Below are 25,057 nucleotides of genomic sequence, written 5' to 3'. Positions count from 1 at the left end.
GTGTAATATTTTTATTGAAATGTCATAAAACCTTGAAGAATAAAGATGGTGTCAAATTTATTTCCTAATTTCCAGGGTGAGAGTTCGAAAGTGAAATTTTCCTACTCTTGCCCTGATCTTGGCTTTAGGTGTTTTTAGCTACCCATTTTCTACTATTTGCAACGATTTTTAAAATTTAACTTTCCCATTATATATCTGAACAAAGCACATCTCTTTTTTTCTCGAACTCTTCTTTCTTACTCTCTTCATTATTTTAGTTAATTTCATGGCTGTCCTCCTGAACATGCTACTTTGAAATCCAAAATTAGTTTTTCTTTGTATTTTGGTCCTGACACTCAAATTCATTCAGCTGTCAAAACTTACTCCTCTTAACTGTGTTGGTCACATTTCGCCTACCTTTGGGTTCTTACTGTCACTATGCAGTTGAGGTCACTGTTATCTGTTCCTTCTGTATAGTGTCACAGTAGTGTTTTAAGTGCTCTTTCTCCTGTCTACTTCTCTTTCTTTAAGGAAGCAGTTATGTCTTCTCCCATTTACATATTTATAATTGCTTACTCTAGAGTAAAGATTAACTTTCCTTAGCTTCCACATGACAGCCTTTCTGGCTTTCTAATCCTTCTGTTCTGCTTCATTGCTACTTCAGGAAGTGTGAAGGGAATTCCTGGCAATTTTTTTCTAGTTCATACTTGCTAGGAGTTTGTCTTGGCTTTGGCATTTTAGTTCTCACTTTTCTTGAGCTCTATGGACTGTCTACTCCTTTGTTATTAAATAGAGAGCAGCAGCCCTGATCTTTTAAGCAACAAAAGAAAAATATTTTAAAATGAAGGACACGGCATACAACAGGTATAAGACATACATATAAGTGATATTTTACACTTGTAACCAGTTGCCTTTCAGGTCTTCTTCCTCAGTGTTCTTTCATGGTTCTGGCTGCACAGTTGCCTTTATTAGTTCCTTGATGGTTCTAGAACCTAGGAAAAGGAGGCTACCACTTCCTTTGGTCTCTGATTGTTAGGAATATGTGGATACTTGTTCCCAAGTGAACAACTCTAAAGAAGTTTTTATATGATCTGACTTTATCATGTCTTCCATTTCTGTGTTCATCATTAGTTGAAAATGTAGGTTAGTCAGGAGTGAGACAGAGACCATTACTGACTGCAGCAGTTGTAACTTTTGATAGAATTACAGGGGAGAAAGAAAAAGAAATGCAAGAAACCAGATGTAGAAAACAGCTGTGTTCCCCCATTGGCTGGTACTGATAGAGTCATTAAGAAAAATAGCGGAGGGAACAGGAAGCTGAAAGTTACCTGTTATGTAGGTAGAATATTCTGGGAGAGTCTCTAGGAAAATGGATACTTTATATATAATGTTACTAGGATTGTAACTAAATCCAGAATCTTTTGCACAGTATATCAGATTTTTCACTGGCATGAAAAATATTATGGTATGATTGTGATGTACATATTTTCAAAATACGTATATATTTATATACTTCATATATATATAAATATACCCACATAAATTCTGATAGATAACTCAATGTTAATATATTTTATAGAATTATTTCATTAGTTTTTCTTAGTTTTATATCTTTTTTAGTTTTATGGAAGAGGGAATAACTGCTATGTAAGTGAAAAGGAAAGTTGTTCATTAATGAAAACTTTTTTAAAATACTCAGAAAATGTTAGGTGGAAGATTGTCAGTTCTTATGTGTTTGCTTTTGGGTGGCACTATGCCCCTTCTGTATTTTGTTTTGCTTAGAATATTCTTGTGTGTGAGCTTATTTTTCCTCATAGCCAATCTTTTGAAATTATTTTGGCATATTGGGATGGAAGAATTACATATTTGCCCCAGAATTGACTTATTTTTGGCAATAATTTTTTTTCTTTATTCCAAATGTTCAAATCTTAGAGCTTTAGACATAAATGTGTTTTATTTTGCTGTGGTAATGTGCCTTTTATCTAATTTTGCAAATCTTTTCTTTCTTTGTAGTTACCCTGAAGAATGCTGCTATGCTACTGGAATTTGCAGCAATGTATAATGCAAAACAGTTGAAACTATCTTGTTTGCAGTTTATAGGATTGAATATGGCAGCTTTACTTGAAGCAAGGTAAGTAAGGTACATATGTTGTATGATTGTTGCAAAAGGAGATATTTATATATGATAGCAGATATTATTAGTGATTTAAATGTGAACAGTGATGTTTACTTGGATGGAGAGAATTCAATAAATGCTGATGATTTAGAAGTTATGTACATTTTAGAATTAGAGCGCTCCTGAAAACTTTTGAAAGTTTTTAACAGTGATCTTTTTAAAATGAAATAAATTTATACTTTTTAAAAAATATAAAGTCAGAGTATTTTACTTGCTATAAAATCATTGGCGAGAACAGGAGAACATAGAAATTTGAGATTAGAGTTCCTCATGTCAGTTTTTATTTTAAAGCTTCATTGTGTAGTTTGTTTTTATATTTTACTTTAATAGTAATGACTGTTAACTGTATGCTAGACAGTGTTCTAAAAGCATTACATAGATTCATTTAGTTGATTTTTATGAAAACCTTCTGAAGTAGAGAAGATTCTTTGTACATTTATTTATAATAGTTGCTTGAGGCTGCATGTGGTGGCTTATGCTTGTAATCCCAGCACTTTGGGAGGCTGAGGCAGGTGGATCACCTGAGGTCAGGAGTTCAAGACTGGCCTGGCCAAGATGGTGAAAACCCTATCTCTAATAAAAATACAAACATTACCCAGGCATGGTGGTGTGTGCCTGGTAGTCTCAGCCACTTGGGAGGCTGAGGCAGGAGAATCACTTGAACCCAGGAGGCAGCAGTTGCAATGAGCTGAGATTGCACCACTGCACTCCAGCCTGGATGACAGAGTGAGACCCTGTCCCCCCCCCCCAAAAAAAAATTGCTTGAGTTTTATTCAAGATATTTGTGTAATAAGTTTGCTTTTCTGTTTATTTGAAATACGTAATATATAACCACATCTATTTCCAAGTTTGTAGCAACTGCTATATATGATGCTTAAAAAAAGCTTTGTTACTTATCTGGCAATATGAAATATCTACATATGTGAACATCTTGACAGTTATCAAGTAACTTGAATCTTAAGATAGAATTTTGTATCCTGTATCTTAGGTCTCTTGATGTTTTAAGTGATGGTGTTTTGAAGGATCTTTCTGAGTTTTACCGGAAAATGGTAAGGTTTATGTTTTAAGATTTTCGTGGTTATAATATTAACAGCTTAAGCAGTGTATTAGATCAGACTTATCAATGGAATAGTTTCCTAATGACTTCAAGTACATTAAGATCTTTTAAAACTGAGGCTATAGGATTCCTTTACAGCTCTCACAGATAAATATGATAATCAAAATTCAAGATATTTAATAATGTTAATATTTATTAATTTATTTATAAATGAAAGTTACTGAAAGCTTCAGAGTGAGTCTTTTGTTATTTAACAAAGGTCAGGACACTGCAAAAAGATGAATTCATATGATCCTTAAGAAGTGGATTACTGTATGTTTAATAATAAAGTGGAGCTTTTTCTAAAGTTTCTTTTTTTGGCAGGTTTATGGAATAAAGTTTTTATTCAGTTGAATCAAAATTCAATCCACTCTTGTAAATTTCGGAAGTTATTGAGCATTTAAGGCTGTTCTAGTCAATGTCACCAAATATAAAAAATGGAATATCTTACATAATTTAAAAAACATCTTTAGGCTGGGTGTGGTGGCTTATGCCTGTAATCCCAGCATTTTGGAAGGCCAAGACGGGAGGTTCGCTTGGGCCCAGGTGTTCCAAACCAGCCTGGCCAACATGACAAGAGCCCCGTCTGCACAAAAAACAAAAACAAATTTACAGATTTTGTATTTGAAAAGTGATATCTTCAATTCTGCAGATTCCAGCAATGGATAGAAGAGTCATTACACCATATCAAGATGGACCAGATATTAGCTATTTGGAAGTAGAAGATGGAGATATCTTCTTGAAAGAAGAAATAAATATGGAACAAAATCATTCGTAAGCTCTGTTTCTTTGTTTTTTTTTCCTTTTCCTCCTTTTCTTCTTTCTTTTCTCTACTGTGTCCCTTCACTCTCATCTTGGACATGTAATACTTTTGTGTTGGTATTGGAAGACGAAATTGAGAAATTCTGACATAAGAAATACGCATTTATGTTCATTCTTAACTTTGGTATAATACAAAGTAAATACATAATTAATATCTGTAGGTCTAACAAATTTAAAATATAAATATTTTAAAAAGTAACCTTCAGGTTAAACATGTTGGGTTAAATAAGTGCATTTATCTTAGTTACATCCCTAAACTCTGCTGAAAGTATGTTTGCTTTTTCCTAGGGAAACCATGTTCAAGAAGGCAAAAACTAAAGCTAAAAAGAAGCCACGTAAACGTTCAGATAGTTCTGGAGGTTATAATCTTTCAGATATTATTCAGAGTCCATCGTCTACAGGTTCGTGGAAAGTGAGCATGTATTTCCAGTTCTAATCTTGTATGTCTCTATTCATATATGTCATCTGCTGAGGCTACTGAAATAAACAGTCCTTATGGAGGTACCAAAAGTGATAGTTTATTATAAGTACTCCAGTTGAAGTTTGCTCTGGGAGCACAAAAAGAGGTACCCAAACTAATCTGAGATCAGGGAAGTCCTCTTAGAGGAAAGCAGTGCTAAGCTGGGTCTTAAAGAATGAAGTTATCTAAGAAAAGGAGGCAGATAGATATATTAAGCAAAGGGGGCAATGTGTTCCCAAGCTTAGTAGCGAGAGAAAGAGTTGCACATTTCTTGTGCATATAGTTCAGTATAGGAGATAGGTTGGATAGGATCAGATTTTGGAGACTCTTATATGCCAAACTAAGGAATTTGTGTTTTAGTCTAAAGGCTATGGGTGGCCATCGATGATTTAAAACAGGATGTGACTGGATGCGATTTGTCTTTAGAAAGACCACTCTTTCCAGTGGCATAGGGGTTTAGAGGTTGGCAAAACATGGCAGAGATAACTATTATCATGTTGATTCAATTTAAATATGTCAGTACTCCAAGTAAGATGCCATTCGTATGCTTAAGGAGGTTATAATCTGGTAGTAGAATATAAAATATATTTAGGCATTATGTGAGCCTGTTTGAAAGTAAAGGTCAGGTTATGTAGTTTTTCTAAAATATTTTTCCCCAGTTTTTTATTTTGAGAATATTTAACTTACTGAAAAGATGAAAGAAAAATACCACAAACACCTATGTACATTTTATTCAGATTTATTGTTAACTTCCCATCACATTTGCATTTTCTTGCAGACTCTTTGTCGCTTATTGTCTGCTCTTTCCTCCATATGTTATACACACACACACACACACACACACACACACACACACAATACAGAGACTTAAAAAAAATTATTCCACTTGGAATAAGTTGTAGACATGATCCTTTTCCTGTAAATACTTGAATATGAATCTTTTAAGATGGTAATACTCTTATACACAACCACGATACCATTATCATACCTAAGACAATTGACATTAATTAGTCAATTAGTGTAATTAGTATTACACTCCATATCCACATTTTCCTAATTGTTGACAAATGTTTGTATAGTCTTTTTTTTTTTTTTTTAAACATTAACAACAAAAAAATAGTATTCTATCAAGGTTCATATTGTCTTTGCTTATTAGTATCTCTTTAGTCTCTTTAGTATAGTCCCCCTGTACTTTTTTGTTTTTTGTTTTCTGTTTTCCAAAAGGTCAGTCCAGTTGTGTTATAGATTGTCTCACATTTCAGATTCATCTGATCTAGATTAAACTATATACATTTTAGTAGTTTCTTCAGATAAAACATGAAGTGTGACTATAAAATAATGAGACTACAGTATGGCTTTCAGAAATGGTAGGTTACTCTTATCTATAGCACTAAGACATAACCTAGTACAGTTTCTACTAACAGTACTTCATAGTCAATCAGCTGTATACAAACAACTTTGAAAAATAGAAGAGTACATTGTTTTGTGTTCCTTTGGGGAAAAAAGCTGTTAGGGCAAAGAAGAAGGATTTTTTTTTATGCTTACTGAGATGCTTCAGATTAAGTGCTTGATATGTTCACTAAAGCTCAAAGGAATGTCAAGAATAGTTTTAGATAACATAAATATATAAAAAGGATAGTTAATATGCCTAAAATTTATTTATGAAGCACTGAAAATAGGAATCAGGAGACCTAGTAAATGGGAAAGCTATATCTTAGGACTTTTCTAAATTTAAAATTCTGTGATTTTGTGTTCTCTGTATCTTAGTGTTTAGAAGGAGGCAGGGGTGGATTGATGGAAGGATGAATAATGGATAGACAGCCTTGAAAGTAATGATTTGCCAGTCACCTAAATGACTTAGGGAAAAGCAGATATTTACTTTGTTTTAAATAATGTTATTGTTACCATTTGTGTTAGAATCTTAGAATTTCAGAGCTAGAAGTGACATTAGTAATGAAATAATTTATGTCCCTTACTTTAAACCTAAGGAAACAAGCTCAAAAAACATAAGTGATTTGAAGTAGTGACCAAAAGAAATAAAATTTGTTCTCTTGATTCCAGGTCCTTACTTTCCTGGTGTACTGTTCTTTCTGTGACCAGGATATCTGTAGTCAAAGATAACTAAAAGGTCAAATTTGATTGGAGACCAAAAAAATCTGTTAAGGAAGAAAATTTGAGTATGATGCCAATTTCATCAAAGACGGTTGCGTAATAGCTTAATGTTTGTGTCAATCTTAAAGTTAGACCAACGACATTCAGCGAAACTGTTTTTGACCAGAAGTAATTGTTGGCCACATTAATTGTCCTCTTTTTTCTGGATTTATTGCTAACTGACTTTTGAAAGTGTTCTAATATTAGATGTATTCTCTTAGATGAAAATTTGCCAGCCTTAAAAATATTCAAAAAGAGGCAAGACGTGGTGGCTCCCGGCTGTAATCCCAGCACTTTGGGAGGCCAAGGCAGGCAGACCACAAAGTCAGGAGTTCCAGACCAGCCTGGCCAATATGGTGAAACCCCATCTCTAGTAAAAATACAAAAAAAATTAGCCAGGTCTGGTGGTGCGTGCCTGTAATCCTAGCTACTTGGGAGGCTGAGGCAGGAGAATCACTTAAACCTGGAGGCAGAGATTGCAGTGAGCCGAGATCACGCCACTGCACTCCAGCCTGGGCAATAGAGTGAGACTCTGTCTCAAAAAAAAAAAAAAAAATTCAAAAGATTATGTGGAAAAAAATGTTTAAATGTTCTTTCCAAATTGCAGTGATAACAATGAAAGGAACATTTAGCTTGTTAAGGTGATTTACTTTAAAGAGAACAATGTATAAGAGACAGTAGGTTTTAAATCAATTATACAACTTTTAGTTACAACTTAGATAACATCTTTATTTTATAGCTTATTTTGGTGCTTCATTTAGATTCTAATAAATTTGAAATGTGTGGAAATGAACATGTGAATCTAAGCAAAAGTTTGAACCTGGATACCAGGTGTGGCATGAGGCCAGGCATTTAGCTTGCCTAAGAGAAGAAATGATACATACATTTCATAACAACCCTCTTGCTTTAAGCGAGCTCAATCGCCAGAGATTTCGGGGAAGAACACACTTCAAACAGGCCGCAGTCGTCTTCTGTGGGAGCCTCTGCTATTGGATCAGTTAGCTGGCTAAGTGAGAGGCAAAAAGGCCACAGGTTTCCTCCCATATAGAATGAAGCTACCCTCCTCGCTTGGGTGCAGAGACCACTGTACCAAGAGACAGATGAGAAAAGGAAAAGAGGTCTGGACTTTAATTATTTTCCCTTTCTCCTTTGTCTCTTAGGCGGACAAAAATATTTTCAATCACTTTTTAAAGCAGATCCAAAGAACTGTCTTCCTCAGGTTCATTACACAGTTGGTGTGTGATTGTAATGAATAAAACTATTGTTTTATAATCTCTTCCATTTCAGTTTTTCACTTAGACTGATTTCTTTCTCCAGTTAACTTAAATTATTAAGAGTTTTATACCGTAAATATAATTTGAATGTTATTAAGTCTGGATAAATGAAAGTTTTTAGCTGTCTGATTCACTGAATGTAATGCATATATGTTTAATGCATATGTGTTTAAATTTTTTTTTAATTTCATGTTTTAGGATTATTAAAGTCTGGTAAGACCAATTCTGTGGAATCTCTTCCAGAACTATTGACATCAGACTCTGAAGGAAGCTATGCAGGAGTGGGTAGTCCTAGAGATTTACAGTCTCCTGATTTCACCACAGGATTTCATTCAGATAAGATTGAGGTTTGTTTTTTGAAGCACTGACTCCTTACCTTCAGATTTTAGGTTTATAGATAGTTTGTCTTTAATATTTCCTTATTTTTGCCCTAATTTTAAAACAGTCTCCAGGTTGGTATATAAGAATCACACAATATAGTGTTAGTTTTCTTAAATTTGCATAAGATTTCTAGTTTTAGAGATTCTAATGGCAGTTTTAAGCCCTTTATGATGTTATTTCTAATCTTTATGCAATGAAAATATAATGTTGATGTAAAATGTAATACTGTATAGACATATTGAGAAAATATATTCATAGCTAAATTATTGAAATTTATCTTGTGAAATGTCAGTTAACATCAGTTAAAAATTGTCAAGGCAAATGATTTCGAAAATAAGCCTGCTTTCAAATTTTGCAGTCTCTTTCCTCCAAGGTATTAACTGTAGCAAAACAATTTGGAAATGATTGAGTTCTTCTCCTGATCTAGCACATTAAGCTGCAGGATTCCTAGCGTGATCAACTCTGGGGAGGGCATTTCTTAGACACTCCTTAAAATTTGATTCCATAGTTGTTAACCTATTAGAGAAAAATGTGTAACTGAATAGAGATAGAGTCACTTTTCCGTAACCCTTACACATCCACAAAACAGATCGGAATTCCTAGGAATTCATGAGACAACAGAAGTTAACCCTTTCTTCTTAGAGTCTTTTAGGCCTCAAGGATTGATTTGATTTTTTTTTTTTTTTTTTTGGGACAGGGTCTCTCACTCTGGTTGCCCAGGCTGTAGTGCAGTGGTATAGTATCAGCTCACTGCAGCTTTGATTTCCTGGGCTTAGGTGATTCTCCCACCTAAGCCTCCAGAGTAGCTAGGATTATAGGTGCGCACCATCACGTCCAGCTAATTTTTTTGTATTTTTGGTAGAGATGGAGTTTTGCCATGTTGCTCAGGCTCGTCTCGAACTCTTGGACTCAAGCAATCCACCCACCTCAGCCTCCTAGAGTGCTGGCATTACAGGTGTGAGCAACCGCGCTCCGGCAGGATTGTTTTTTTTTGAAATATAGAATAGAAGTTTGGGGGCAATTTATATTCACACTAAGGTTGTTCTGTAAGACAACTGAGATTTAAAGGAAGGCTCAGGGCATATTGTGAGTGATCTGTAGTAACAGAAGAATCTATCCTGGAAGTAGACATACCATTTTAATAACTTCCTTGACGTATTACAATAGCAGTAGTTTTAGGGTTCCTTTCAAGGTGTCAGTATTATTTGACTTTAATTTTATTCACAGTACTTTACATCAGAGTGAGTTATATGACATTTATACAAAACTTTCATTTTGTTTCGTACTCAAGCCATGGATATTAATTTTAAAATTACTGCTTCATGTCTTATTTGTACAACTATTACATGTTTACTATTTGTGTAGAGATTTAATATGCAAACTAGTTCCCCTAAAAATTATTCTCAAAGCTCATAATAATTCTGTTATAGTCAATAATGTGATTTGAGAGTTAGCTAAGGCACAAAACTGTAGAAGAACATGATTTGAAAATACTAGATGGCTTATTGTCATAAGATTTTACTCTTCATTATAATGTAACTAACATTTATTAAGTACCAGCTATGTGTTAGTTACTGTTCTAGGTGCTCATTAACTTCTTTTATTTTTTTTTTTCTCTCCCCAGGCGAAAGTCAAACCATATGTTAATGGTGCATCTCCTATGTATTCTAGGGAAGATTTAAAACTGTGGGAAAAGTCACCAATACTTAAAATATCTGCTCCACAGCCCATTCCCAGTAACAGAATTGATACTACCAACTCTGCCAGTTGGGTTGCTGGTTCCTTCAGGTAGGATTTTTATTTTATTCTGTAACTATTAGTTTGAGAAATATCATTCATTTTTAATGCAATTTAAATTTTTAGTGATGAACATTTAAGAAATATTAATATAAATTTCTAATGTACAGAAAATTGCCTAAATGCCTACAAATTGCTAACCAACTATAATAGGCTTCCCCCCGCCACCAACCCCAGGCAAAATTTAGTTGCCTTTGTATTATCATCAGTGAATAGTAGCAAATACTATGTTTTACATATATAGAGAGAAACTTAATATCAGCAGTTATTTCTTAGATAGTATATATATTGGTTAAAAATGCCACACAGGAAGACCATTTTGTCAATCATAGACTTTATCTCTTAGAGTATGTGAAGGCGTATTTAAAATTTCACAAAATGTGTAACTATTCAGTTAATTTTCAGAGGATATTAATTTAATGTTATACTATCCTTTTAACTTGCCTGTATTGTATATATATTTTTCTTTTATTTAGAAAAATCAAATGAAGGCTGGGCACGGTGGCTCATGCCTGTAATCCTAGCACTTTGGGAGGCTGAGGTGGGCAGATTACCTGAGCTCAGGAGTTTGACACCAGCCTGGGCAACATGGTGAAACCCCATCTCTACTAAAATACAAAAAACTAGCCAGGTGTGGTGATACACACTTGTAATCTGAGGTACTTGGGAGGCTGAGGTGGGAGAATTGTTTGAACCTGAGAGGCAGAGTTTACAGTGAATCCAGATCGTGCCACTGCACTCCAACCTGGGTAACAGAGCAGACTCCATCTCAAAAAAAGAAAAAAGTCAAATGAAGGTGCAGGTGTAATTAGAATGTAGTATTCTTTCAAAATGTTAATTGAGCTTGTGCTTCATGTTTATATGCCTACAATGGTTGATAAAGTCTAAAACTGTTAATTGACTTATGGATTATCTTATCATCTGGACTGTTTAATTCTTTTGAAATAGGCTATATTTTGCAGAGTTGGAACAAAGATTATGATGTTCCATTTTATATGCTTCATGGTTTAAAGTTTAGTTCAGAAATTAGTTTCTTTTCTTTTTTTTTTTTTTTTTGCTTAAGTACACAAATTGGTGCATATTTAATATGTGGGAACATCTGGCAGCATCTTCTGATTGCTAATGTTAGGATATTTTGTTAAACATGTTTTAAAAATAGCTTGGTCCACAAGATAGATTAGGCTGTTTCAGTACTATGCTCATTGACAAAATGCTTAGCAATAGGCAATAAACATTCTCAATATTAACATATACACAAACATTTCTACATTCATTCTGAAGTATTGCCTCGTGTAAATAATAAGTAGAATTTGTTTTTGATGAAAGAAAAAAAGTACAGGAAACAGGTTCCCCTTTAATATGAAATAATATGATGTTTTTTTTTTGAGACAGAGTCTTGCTCTGTTGCCCAGGCTAGAGTGCGGTGGCATGAGTGGCATCATCTCAGCTCACTGCAACCTCCACCTCCTGGGTTCAAATGATTCTCCTACCTCAACCTCCCGAGTAGCTGGGACTACAGGCACATGCCACCGTGCCTGGCCAATTTTTGTATTTTTAGTAGAGATGGGGGTTCACCATGTTGGCCAGACTGGTCTCGAACTCCTGATCTTGTGATCTGCCCACCTCGGCCTCCCAAAGTGCTGGGAATTCAGGCGTGAGCCACTGCGCCTGGCTGATTTATTTTTATCTGTAGTGTAGATTTCATTTAGGTCAAAAATCACCTTTTTTTCTTTTGAGGCAGAGTTTCGCCCTCATTGCCTAGGCTGTAGTGCAGTGGTATGATCTCAGCTCACTGCAACCTCTGCCTCCCAAGTTCAAGCGATTCCCCTGCCTCAGCCTCCCAAGTAGCTGGGATTACATGCGCACCCCTGACTAATGTTTATATTTTTAGTAGTGATGGGGTTCCACCATGTTGGCCAGGCTGGTCTCGAACTCCTGACCTCAGGTGATCCACCCGCCTCGGCCTCCCAAAGTACTGGGATTACAGGTGTGAGCCACCACACCCGGCCAGAAATCATCTATTTCTAATGATCATAGAATTTTTTCCTTATTATGGTATAACTCCCTCTAGTGGGTCTCCAGTATTGTTTAGTATCCCCAAGTTTTTCTATTAAATGCTTGTTTTTGTTAATATTAAACAGTAGAATGAGTTTTGTTTGTTAAAAATAGAAAGGAAAGAGTATAACTTTCAAGCTTCATTCAACCTAAAGGTAAGAATTTAATTAGAACTTGGGTGAGTTTTTCTGCCTAATTTAGTTAAGAATCTTTCTATTGCTTGGCTTTTTTAAAAAATGTTTTTTTTTTAAATATAGGAATTTCAGTTATATCACAACATTATGACTTTGGATACATAGTAGTTGTTATTTGTATATGTACTATATCACTTAACATTATGACTTTGGATATATGTTAGTTAATATTTATATGTGTGTATATAAAAGTAGCTTTTACTCAAAATATCCTTTTTGAAGCTGGCTCACAGCTGATAATTCTAAATTATACTCTGACTATTAATCTCACATTTCACTTATGGTTTCAGTAAAGTTAGGGGTTGGGCTTTATAGGTAAATGAATGCCTTGCAAAGTAACCTTTTATGTCTTTTAGTCCGGTCAGCCCTCCTGTTGTGGATCTCAGAACCATCATGGAAACAGAAGAAAGTAGACAAAAATGTGGAGCTACACCAAAGTCACATTTAGGGTTGGTTAAAAAAATTATAAAAGATCATTTCATGTTATATTTCTGTCCTAAGAATTGGACAGACTTATTGCATCTTTCCTATTATTTTTCTGCATTTGATGTTATAGTTAATTATACATCCTTTTCTGGGCAATTTAGCCTCCATAATATTATTTCTTAAATATGTGCTGAAGATAGAGTTGAGTTAATATTCCAGCTCTTGTAGAATACAATATTACATCCCAGAAACTTGACTCTAAAATGATCATTGTGGACTATTGGCTACAAAAGCCAAAGAGTTAAGGCTTATGATGCAAGTTCTTGAAGTTTGTAACATGTTGGAGGGCTTATATGTAGCTATTACTTGATCATTGTTAGTATAAACTGATATTTTCATTGTTGAAACTTGTGAGCATTTTGATCCAATAATGGCAAAATAACATCAAATAAATAGAAAACATTATTATTACCAGTAACCTTTATTAAGCAGAAATTAATGTTAATTGATTTAATTTCTAGCAAAATCATTTCTCATGGAATTAAACTTTGTCAGAAGAAACCACTGAAACTAATTGTTTTAATTTAATTTCTAGCAGAACAGTTTCTCATGGAGTTAAACTTTCTCAGAAGCAACGAAAAATGATTGCATTGACTACCAAGGAAAACAATTCAGGAATGAATAGCATGGAAACAGTTTTATCTACTCCTTCAAAAGCCCCCAAACCAGTGAATGCATGGTATGCTCTTATATTTATTAAAATTAATATAGATCTGTGCATTTGCTTTTAAGGTAGCACTTGACTTTTGAGTTCCTTCCTACTTCTAGTGTTTCTAAAGTCTTTTCAAATATTTCATCTCCCCTTCTGTTTTCAAATTAAAAATTGAAACTTGGGAAGCAAACACTTTTTTTGTTGTGTTTATTTTCTTTTAATTTGGGGTATTTTGACGTACACGTCATGATGACGTACATCATCATACACTTCAAAATGTGGATATATTTTTCATATATAATTTCTTCTTGATATTCTAATTAGATTTTCTTGCTAAAGTGATTTGAAATTTAATTTTTTAAATTTTTATAAGAAATTAAATAGACACATATAAAAAGAAAACTTTATTTATACTACGCTAATTTTTTTGTCCTTCTGCATGCTGCATAAATATCTTTACATGATTATAATCATAGCTTGTTATTTTTCACTTTTTAAAACAGTGCTCCTTACTTAATGTTGTGTTAACATTTTCTCCATTGGAATTTACATAGTGGCAGTATTGGAATAATCTCCAAAGAGGTCAGATATAATTTTGAGATGTGTAAAATAGGTTGTACTCCAGCTTCCCTTCCATCCTTCCTTTTCTTTGTAACTTAAAGTATCTGGAAACCAGTACTGGAGAAGTACATGGAGAATGTGAAGCCTTATGAAGAAATAAGTAGAACTCTCTTTCTCTCACAAGAATTGGGGAGGATCTTGGCAACTACCCATGGTTTAGGGGAATCCCTTCAATGTTTCTAAGGCCACATTATTCTGTTTGTAAGAAGGAATATTTTTCTCAATTAAAATGTTAATTATTTTGAAGAAAGTAGCAAATAATTTTATTCTAAGTGTTACCAACGGAACTAAATCAGTGCCTGTTATGGTTACTGGTAGGTCCAAAGCATGGTTACTGAAAAAGTAAAATAAGAGGTAAGAACACCCAAGGAAAAGATAAAAGAGTGCAAAACTGGAGAGGATGAGCTTAGCAGAATTTTAAAATTTATCAGTATTTTTTAAGCCTCTTCTAAATGTAAGGAACTGTGCTAGTTTCTGATGATAAGGCAATGAACAAGACAGATTTGACCATACCCTTGTAGAGTGTATGATATGACTGCTGCAACACTGAGTTGTGCTTTCTTTAAACAAAAATATGGAAAATCCAAAAAGGGGGAAAAGTTACTGGAACCACTGTCATGTACTAAATTGCAGTTTGAGAGAATTAACTAAGCTCATCATGAAGCTTTGGACTTGGTAATATAGCTATAACCATGCCATCAATCACTTTCCTTAAGCAAAAAGTGAATGAGTGAAAGTTGTTTCACTTATTTTTTTGAAGGCATATTCTTTAGAGTCCTGTGTCCTTTTGAGATCTGAACTGGGTCTCTTCCGGGCTTGCTGAATATCTGTCATCTTGAGATTTTCTTTAACTGTTGTCTTGCAGATCTTCTCTTCTCTCCAGTGTTTGATCCCCAGTTTTCTTGATCCTGTGGCTTTCTATTTCTTGATACACTCCTTGTTTTGATGAATCACAACCCAGTAGGTTTCTGATAAAGGATGGATAGGACATATATTTTTGAAGCTCGTATATTCATGAAAATGTTTTTATTCTAGCCTTCATTCTTCTTGACTGATAGATGGGAACGAGATTCTAAATTGGAAATCATTTGGAGAATTTATTCAATGCCATTTAATTCCTAAATCTTATGTTACCTCCTGTTTTCTTTTCCACTTTTTTTTTTCTCTGAAAGTTTATAGGGTCTTTTCTTTATCTCTGATGTTCTGGTATTTTACAGTAATATAATGTAGGTCTTTTTTGATACATGCTGGATACTTGGGCTTTTTAAATTGGCAACAGCATGTCTTTAAGTTCTAGGGAAGTCTTATGTAATGTTGTATTACTTTGATACTTTTCCTCCTCACTGTTTTCTCTACAAATCACATTAGTCAGATATTAGTCCTCCTAGGCTTCTCTAAATTTCTTACTTTTTCTTTTTTTTTTTTTTGAGATGGAGTCTCACTCTGTTGTTAGGTTTGAGTGCAGTGGTGGGATCTCAGTTCACTGCAACCTCTGCCTTCCACGTTCAAGTGATTCTTCTGCCTCAGCCTCCTGAATAGCTGGGATTACAGGTGCCTACCACCATACCCGACTAATTTTTGTATTTTCAATAGAAACATGGTTTCACCATGTTGGCCAGGCTGGTCTCGACCTCAAGTGATCTGCCTGCCTCAGCCTTCCAAAGTGCTGGAATTACAGGTGTGAGCCACCACACTTTTTCTTTCCTATTGTCCACATATATGCCTTCCAATTCTACTTTCTGGAACATTTGCCTGACTTTTTTCAACCATTAAAATCTTTATCAAGAGGTTTTTTTGGTTTGTTTGTTGATGATACCTTTTTCTATAGTATTCTGTTTAATATTCTAATGTTGAAGATCTCTGTACTCTGTAGACATTTTCAGTCTTCAGTATATACCTAACAGAAACATACACACATATGTACCACGCAACATGTGTAAGAATGTTCATAATTTATTATTTGTAATAGCCCAAAATGAAAACAACCTAGATGTCTATCAGCAGTCAATGGATAAATTATTTTTATAGTAGAATACTACAGAGTAATGAAAAAGAATAAATCATGACTAAATACAACAGTATGAATGAATCTTACCAATATGACATTGAACAAAAGAAACCACTCAACCGAAAAAAAAAAGAAAGCTAAGATTGATTTACCCCCATGTTTTATTCATTCTACCTTATATATATTTTATTTTATTTCATTTTGTCAATTTATTGATTAATTGTTTTCTCTTAAGTTCTGATTGGAAGCTCTGTGTACCTGTGTGGTACAAGTAGAGTGATAGGTGTGATTGATTATAGGGTAACGTATCAGTTTCCTTAGGGACCCCCGAATCTCCCCATATGTTGGTTATCTCCCCATATCTTTTCTCCTTGGTCTCTTTAGTCTGTCAGTTTTTCTAAAGAGCAGCCTTTTAATTTTTTTTTGCTGGTAAGGTGTACATTTGGTTGCTAGCATTCTGGAAATATATCTCAGTGTAGGGAGGTTAGAGCTGGGACTGAGCTTGTCACTATTTGTAATAGGTTTTCGCTTTGTGAACAACAGTTCACTCCTGCCATCTTCTATTACTAGTGACTTTGAATCAAATTTTCCTTCTGCCAGAGTAGAGGAGATGTAGTCATGTGACCATACAGAGATAGGGAGTACATCTGGCACTCTGAGCCCTTCCTTAAATAAACTGAAACAATTTTCACACTTTCATCCTCGTGTCAACTTCAGGATTCGATACATACTGTGTCTCCAGTATATGCCCTTTTCCAGAGTTCTCAGTTTCCCTCCTTACCATCACCCACCTGATGACTGTTAGTTTTTCTTTTTGTCCACTACATGACATCAGTTTTATCATTCCATCTCTTTTGCTATCCTTCAAAAATGTTTTGCAAATTTTAGACGGCCATTGTCCTAATAGCTTATTATTTTTGCCCTTGTGGGTTTATACCTTTCTGATTACTTTGCTGTACACTTTAGGATTTCAGAGGAAGGTATTCAAGTGGTCATTTATCTGAAACTTCTGAATAATTTTCAAACATAGGAAAAATTTTTCCTTGGTAATTATTAGCAACATGAGCTTAGAGTGCCACATTGAAGGGACTATCTATCCAAATTTTAAAAGGAGTCTATTATAGCATATTAAGGAGAATTCTAGGAAGATGGGAGGAAAGATGCCATAAATTTTGACCCAAAACATAGGGTATTTTTCTTTGGAAAGAATTTGATAATTATCTGGGTGGGCATGATGGCTCACGCCTGTAATCCGAGCACTTTGGGAGGCCGAGGCAGGCAGATCACCTGAGGTCAGGAGTTTGAGACCAGCCTGGCCAACATGGAAAAACCCCGTCTCTACTAAAAATACAAAAATTAGCTGGGCATGGTGGTGCATGCCTGTAATCCCAGCTACTTGGGAGGCTGAGACAGGAGAATCACTTGAACCCAGGAGGTGGAGGTTGCAGTGAGTTGAGATCATGCCACTGCACTCCAGCCTGGGCGACAGAGCAAGACTCCGTCTCAAAAAAAAAAAAAAAGAATTTGATAATTATCAAATAAAAGTCATATTTGTTATACATTTATTTTATGAAAATGTGATTGGAAAACTTAAGTACAAACATGAGTAATGAGTTTTATGTATCTTAGGACACCAAGAAAATTTATCTAACTGACCAATTATAGATAATTTAGATAATTATAGATGTTATAGGTATTCTGAATTATTATCATCAAGGTGAGAGGTGTCTGAATTGTCTAAAATGAGTAGTTTATGCTCTTTTTATGGCTTCTTAAGACTATACAGGCATACTTTGGAGATACTGCAAGTTCGGTTCCAGACTACCTCAATAAAGCAAACATCACAATAAAGCAAGTCACAAGAAATGTTTGGTTTCCTGGTGCCTATAAAAGTAATGTTTATACTATACTGTAGTTTGCTAAGTGTGGAATAGCATAATATCTACAGAAAAAACCTTAATGTAAAAATATTTTATTGCTAAAAAATGCTAATGGTCATCTGAACCTTCAGTGAATAATCTTTTTATAGTGGAAGATCTTGCCTTGATGTTGATGACTGCTGAGTGATCAGGGTGGTGCTTTCGTCACTAAGCTTAATTGTTTCTAGCTTTTGATTTAAAGTGAGAGGCTTGTGACTTTTTCTTTCTCTTGAACACACAGAGGCCACTGTAGGGTTATTAGTTGGTCTAATGTCAATATTATTGTTTCTTAGGAAATAGGGAGGCCTAAGGAGGAGAGGGAGAGAGATGGGAGAACTGCCAATTGGTGTAACAGTCAGAAAACAAACATTTATCAATGAAACTTGCCACCTTGTGTGGATGTGGTTCATGGTGCTCCAAAACAATTATAATAGTAACATCAAAGATCACCATAGATACGATAATAATGAAAAAGTTTGAAATACCAGGAGAATTACCAAAATGTGACACAGAGACACAAAGTGAGCATGTATTGTTAGAAAAATGGCAGGATGTAGTTGTTCCATGCAAGGTATCCACAAACCTTCAGCCTGTTTAAAAACACAGTTAACTATGAAGCACAGCAAAGCAAAACACTTCAGTATAAATTGAAATTACTGTTATTAAATTGTTGAATAATTTTCTTTCTTGAACTCTTATGAGACTACAAAGTATTTATTTATTTATTTATTTTTTATTGCATTTTAAGTTCTAGGGTACATGTACACAACGTGCAGGTTTGTTACATATGTATACATGTGCCGTGTTGGTGTGCTGTACCCATTAACTTGTCATTTACATTAGGTATATCTCCTAATGCTATCCCTCTCCCCACCCCACAACAGGCCCCGGTGTGTGATGTTCCCCTTCCTGTGTACAAGTGATCTCATTGTTCAATTCGCACCTATGAGTGAGAACATGCGGTGTTTGGTTTTCTGTTCTTGCAATAGTTTGCTGAGAATGATGGTTTCCAGCCTTATCTATGTCCCTACAAAGGACATGAACTCATCCTTTTTTATGGCTGCATAGTATTCCATGGTGTATATATGCCACATTGTCTTAATCCAGTCTGTCATTAATGGGCATTTGGGTTGGTTCCAAGTCTTTGCTATTGTGAATAGTGCTGCAATAAACATACATGTGCGTGTGTCTTTATAGCAGCATAATTTATACTTCTTTGGGCATATACCCAGTAATGGGATGGCTGCATCAAATGGGATTTCTATTTCTAGATCCTTGAGGAATCACCAAACTGTCTTGCACAATGGTTGAACTAGTTTACAGTCCCACCAACAGTGTAAAAGTGTTCCTATTTGTCCACATCCTCTCCAGCACCTGTTGTTTCTGGACTTTTTAATGATCACCATTCTAACTGGTGTGAGATGGTATCTCATTGTGGTTTGACTGGTTCAGCATACACAAATCAATAAACATAATCCAGCGTATAAACAGAACCAAAGACAAAAACCACATGATTATCTCAATAGATGCAGAAAAGGTTTTTGACAAAATTCAACAGTCCTTCATGCTAAAAACTCTCAATAAATTCGGTATAGATGCAATGTATCCCAAAATAATAAGAGCTATTTATGACAAACCCACAGCCAATATCATACTGAATGGGCAAAAACCAGAAGCATTCCCTTTGAAAACTGGCACAAGACAGGGATGGCCTCTCTCACCACTCCTATTCAACATAGTGTTGTAAGTTCTGGCCAGGGCAATCAGGCAGGAGAAAGAAATAAAGGGTATTCAATTAGGTAAAGAAGAAGTCAAATTGTCCCTGTTTGTAGATGACATGATTGTATATTTAGAAAACCCCATTGTCTCAGCCCAAAGTCTCCCTAAGCTGATAAGCAACTTCAGCAAAGTCTCAGGATACAAAAATCAATGTGCAAAAATCACAAGCATTCTTATACACCAGTAACAGACAAACAGAGAGCCAAATCATGAATGAACTCCCATTCACAATTGCTCCAAATAGAATAAAATACCTAGGAATCCAGCTTACAAGGGATGTGAAGGACCTCTTCAAGGAGAACTACAAACCACTGCTCAGTGAAATAAAAGAGGACACAAACAAATGGAAGAACATTCCATGCTCATGGATAGGAAGAATCAATATTGTGAAAATGGCCATACTGCCCAAGGTAATTTATAGATTCAGTACCATCTCCATTAAGCTACCAATGACTTTCTCCACAGAATTGGAAAAGACTACAAAGTATTTTAACCTGAACTCTAGGTAAAACATTAATCATTGAGTGAATATAATGTGATATAATTTTTCATGTCATTATAAAATTATGAGATAACCACATAATTCAGCATATCACTTGATTTTTAATCAGATACACATAGAATGTAAATACTTGTAATATATGCTTGAAGTAAAAATGGAATAGATTGTGTGAGGACATACCTCGTATGCATTGGTTTTAAAAAAAATTGGAACTTTTTTTTGTTTTTGAGACAGGATCTCATTCTGTTGCCCAAGCTGGAGTGCAGTGGTGCAATCTTGGCTCACTGCATCCTTGACTTCCTAGGCTGAAGCAATCCTTCCACCTCAGCCTCCTGAGTAGCTGGGATCACGGGTGTGCATCACCATGCTCAGCTAATTTTTTATTTGTTGTAGAGATGGGTCTTCCTGTGTGTCCCCGGCTGGTCTTGAACTCCTGGGCTCAGCAGTCCTCTTGTCTCCACCTCCAAAAGTGTTGGGAATACAGGCGTGAGCCACTGTTCCTGGCTGAAGTTAACTTTTAATCAGATTTATAGATTGTTATTTATAGAATATATTCGTGACTATGGTGATTTATCTGTTTGTTTGTTTTTTTCCTGAGACGGAGTTTTGCTCTGTTGTCCAGGCTGCAGTGCTGTGGCACGATCTTGGCTCACTGCAGCCTCCGCCTCCTGGGTTCAAGCACTTCTCCTGCCTCAGCCTCCCGAGTAGCTGGGATTACAGGCGCACACCACCATGCCCAGCTAATTTTGTATTTTTAGTAGAGATGGGGTTTCACCATGTTGGACAGGCTGGTCTCGAACTCCTGACGTCATGATCCGTCCACCTGGGCCTCCCAAAGTGCTAGGATTACAGGTGTGAGCCACCATGCCCAGCCAATTTAACTGTTTTTAAAAACCCTTCTTAAAGGTACATCATTACCTGAAGTATCATCTAATGAGATTTTACTTCTTCAAAAGATTTTTTAAAATATGTTTATGTTAATATTAAGGTTAATGTGCAATTCATTAGCAAATCACAGATTAGCACTCTAAATATACTTGCGGTTATGGTAGGATTTTCACTAGTTTGTTCACGCATTCATTCACCTAGTCTGTACAAATTCCCAGTGTATATAGTTGTACTCCTGCTGCTGGCAGGTAGGTGTGGCAATGGAAAGTATTAGAGATAACTGGGTTTTTGCATTAGATTGAAGTTCCAACCAGGCAAATTTTAAATTTAATGTGAAAACGCTAAGTATGTATGGGATTTGGCTGCTTCTCAAAATTAAATGTTTTATTTGGAGAAATAATAGAACATTTTTCATCAGTCATCTTCAGTGGAAGAATACATGGTCTTTGTGGCCTGGCTTGATGTTTGAAAGTAAATTCTTTCAAATTCCATTTAGAGCTAACGCATGCAATATAAAACAATTTCAATTATTTAACATTTTAAAGCTAAAAATATTATTTAGAGTAAAATTACAGGACTTTAGCTGAGGAACAAAATTCTGGTTAATTTTTATTTAGGTTCAAATGTCTAAAATGCTTCTCCATAAATTTTCTGTGGCTGTAAAGGTGGAAAATAGCTGGAGCTTGTGAGTTAGGAAAGTAAAATTGTGGGAAATCAGACACTCTTTCAAATTATGGCATAGTCGGTGGAAAGAACAATAGAACATATCTGAAGAAATCTGTTTGTCGATCCTTTTGCCAGTATCACACAGTCTTAGTTCATTTTGTGCTGCTGTAACAGAGTGGGTAATTTATAATGAACAGATACTTATTGGCTCACAGTTCTAGAGGCTGGGATGTCCAATATCAAGGTGTCGGCATCTGGCAGAAGCCTTGTTGCTACTTCATAGCATAGTGGAAGGCATATGCCAGCAGGGTGAGAGAGCACAAAAAGAGTTAACTACTCTCAGTGATAATGGCATTAGTCGGTTTGTGAGGCACCCTCATAACTTAAACACCTCTTAAAGGTGTCATCTCACAATACAAGCACAGTGACATTTACATTTCAACATGAGATTTTGGAGGAAATACATTCAGACCTAGCATATACTATCCTGATTACCGTAATTGGTTTTGTCTTCTTCCAACTTTGTATTTTTTTTTAAAGAATGCTTTGGCTAATCTGGGATTTTTTATTCTCATATAAATTTTGGAATCAGTTTGTCAACTTTTGCAGTTAAAAAACCTGGTGAGATTAATTCAATTTTTAAAATAGCTACAGTCTATATAGATTTTCTGTTATTTTCAGTAATTCGGTTTTTTAAAAATGATATTTGTCTATTCCATGTAAATTGTCAAATTTATTTGTGTTAAGTTGTTTATAACATTTCTATCTTTTTTTTTTTTTCTGTTTTGTTTTTCATTTTTTGAGACAGAGTCTTGCTCTGTCACCCAGCCTAGAATGCAGTGGCTCAGTCTCAGCTCACTGCAACCTCTGCCTCCCAGGTTCAAATGATTCTCATGCCTCAGCCTCCTGAGTAGCTGGGATTACAGGTGTGCGCCACCATGCCCAGCTAATTTTTGTGTTTTTAGTAGAGACGAAGTTTCACCATATTGGCCAGGCTGGTCTCAAACTCCTGGGCTCGAGCAATCCACCTGCCTTGGCCTCCCAAAGTGCTGGGATTATAGGCGTGAGCCACTGTACCTGGCTCTATAAGATTTCTTTATCACCCTTTTAATTTCTGTAATTATTTATTGCTTCCTAACAGATTATGCTTGAACAACATCTTAAAACAACCAACATTTATTATCATAATTCCTTTGGGTCAGGAATCTCACCTGAGTGCCTCTGACTCAGGATCTTTCACAGTGCTGCAGTCAAGGTTTGCCCAGGGCTATTGTCATTTCAAGGCATGACTTGAAGAGGACCTACTTCCAAGATTACTCACATAGATATAGAATTCTGGATTGACATTCTTTACCTCTTTCATCATATCAAAGATTCCCTTCCATCGTCTTTTGGACTTCATTGTTTCAAATAACAAGCTACTCATTTTCATTCTGTGTTGCGTTTCTCTGGCTGCTTTCAAGATTTTCTCTTTAGCTTTGGATTTCAGCTGTTTATTTATTATGTGCCTAAGTATGGTTTTCTTTGTTTTATCTTTTTTGGGGTTTGCCAAAATTCTGGAGTCTTTAAATTTATATCTTCTACCAAATTTGAGAAAATTTTGGCCATTGTTTCTTTTTCTAAAAACTGCCGTATCTCTCTTCTTTATTTCTGGGACTTCAGTTATACATATGGCAGACCTTTTGATTTTATCTTATAACTCACTATAGGATAATTTTCTTCAAATTCTCTTTTTTGTTTTTCAGATTCAAAAATTTCTTTTGGTTTATCTTCAAGTTTACCAACTCTTCAATCTATACAGTGAATTTTAAAAAATATATTACAAATTCTTGAATTTTCGTTTTGTTCTTTTTTAATAGCTTCTTTTGCCGAGCTTACCTATTTTTAATGAACTTTTGTTGTCATTATCTGATGCATAATTATAATATCTATTTTAATATTATTGCTGATTTTAACATCTAAGTTATCTCTAGACTTGGTCTTCATTGATTGCTTTTTCTTATGGAATAGTTTTGGATATTTCACAATTGGCATCAAGAATCCAACATCACACTGAAAGCTGTAATTGTATATTGTAAAATTTTTGGTATACATTCTCTTATTGTTCTCTTATAACTTCCAGCAATGCCCTTTTACAAAATGGATGTTTTAACATGATCTTTGCTTTCTTTTGCAGGGCATCTTCTCTACATTCAGTTTCATCCAAGTCATTCCGGGATTTCTTACTAGAAGAAAAAAAGTCTGTTACTAGCCATAGTTCAGGCGATCATGTCAAAAAAGTTTCTTTTAAAGGAATTGAAAATTCTCAGGCACCAAAAATTGTCAGGTAATAAAACAAACTTAAAACTAATACAGTTTCTGCCTTAAAATAGTCTGTGGTGGTTTTATGTTCTGAAATAATCTTTAAAACTTTATGAGGCAGATTTTTTTCTACACTCTTTTACATTCAGAATTAAAATTAGCATGTGTAAATTCCTTCCCCACTTAAAAAATTTGAAACAATTATTGAGATATAATTGACTTAAAATCAACTGCACCTATTTAAAGTACACATTCTGTAGTTTCAGCATATATATACACCTGTGACACCACCACAACATTCAAAATAGTGAACATAAGCATCATTTTCAGATGTTTTGTCATGACCCTTTGTAATCCCTTCCTCTCTTCCTTCTGTTTCCCCCTCCCAAGCAGCTACTAATCTGCCAATACAGACTAGCTTGTGCATTTTAGAGTTTTATATCAGCAGGGTTGTGCAGTATGTACCCGTAGTAAAAACTCTTCTTTTACTCAGCATAATTATTTCAAGATTTATTCATGCTGTTATGGGTATCCATTGATTCTGTTTCATTGCTGAATAGTATTTCATTGTATGGGCATACCACATACAATGTGTTTATCTGTGCATCTGTTGATGAACCTTTGGGTATTTGCAGTTTTTTCTCTAGCTATTTTTTAATTTTAATTATCATGAAAGTAGAGATGGGGGGGTCTCATTATGTTGCCCAGGCTGCTCTCGAACTCCTGGCCTCAAGCAGTTCTCCCACCTCAGCCTTCCAAAGTGCTAGGATTACAGGCATGAGCTGCCACACCTGGCCTAGCTATTTTTGATACTGCTTTAGAAAGTCCAATGTATTTTTTTTTTTTTTTT

At 35.1% G+C, this 25,057-nt stretch overlaps 1 protein-coding gene across 1 annotated transcript in view; it reads left to right on the top strand.

Moving 5' to 3' along the window:
* IBTK (inhibitor of Bruton agammaglobulinemia tyrosine kinase) overlaps positions 1-25,057 on the top strand; it is a 77,809-nt gene that overhangs the window by 42,639 nt on the left and 10,113 nt on the right. Inside the window, exons 17-25 of the mRNA XM_011950287.1 lie at positions 1,993-2,110; positions 3,144-3,204; positions 3,904-4,025; positions 4,362-4,474; positions 8,157-8,305; positions 9,964-10,127; positions 12,742-12,834; positions 13,407-13,550; positions 24,083-24,232. Coding sequence (XP_011805677.1) covers positions 1,993-2,110; positions 3,144-3,204; positions 3,904-4,025; positions 4,362-4,474; positions 8,157-8,305; positions 9,964-10,127; positions 12,742-12,834; positions 13,407-13,550; positions 24,083-24,232 — 1,114 coding nt within the window. The remainder of the gene's footprint in view (positions 1-1,992; positions 2,111-3,143; positions 3,205-3,903; positions 4,026-4,361; positions 4,475-8,156; positions 8,306-9,963; positions 10,128-12,741; positions 12,835-13,406; positions 13,551-24,082; positions 24,233-25,057) is intronic.

Source organism: Colobus angolensis, unplaced genomic scaffold, assembly GCF_000951035.1.
Source record: "Colobus angolensis palliatus isolate OR3802 unplaced genomic scaffold, Cang.pa_1.0 Scaffold304, whole genome shotgun sequence".
Classification (NCBI taxonomy): domain Eukaryota; kingdom Metazoa; phylum Chordata; class Mammalia; order Primates; family Cercopithecidae; genus Colobus; species Colobus angolensis.
This window is presented reverse-complemented; position numbering and strand designations above follow the sequence as displayed.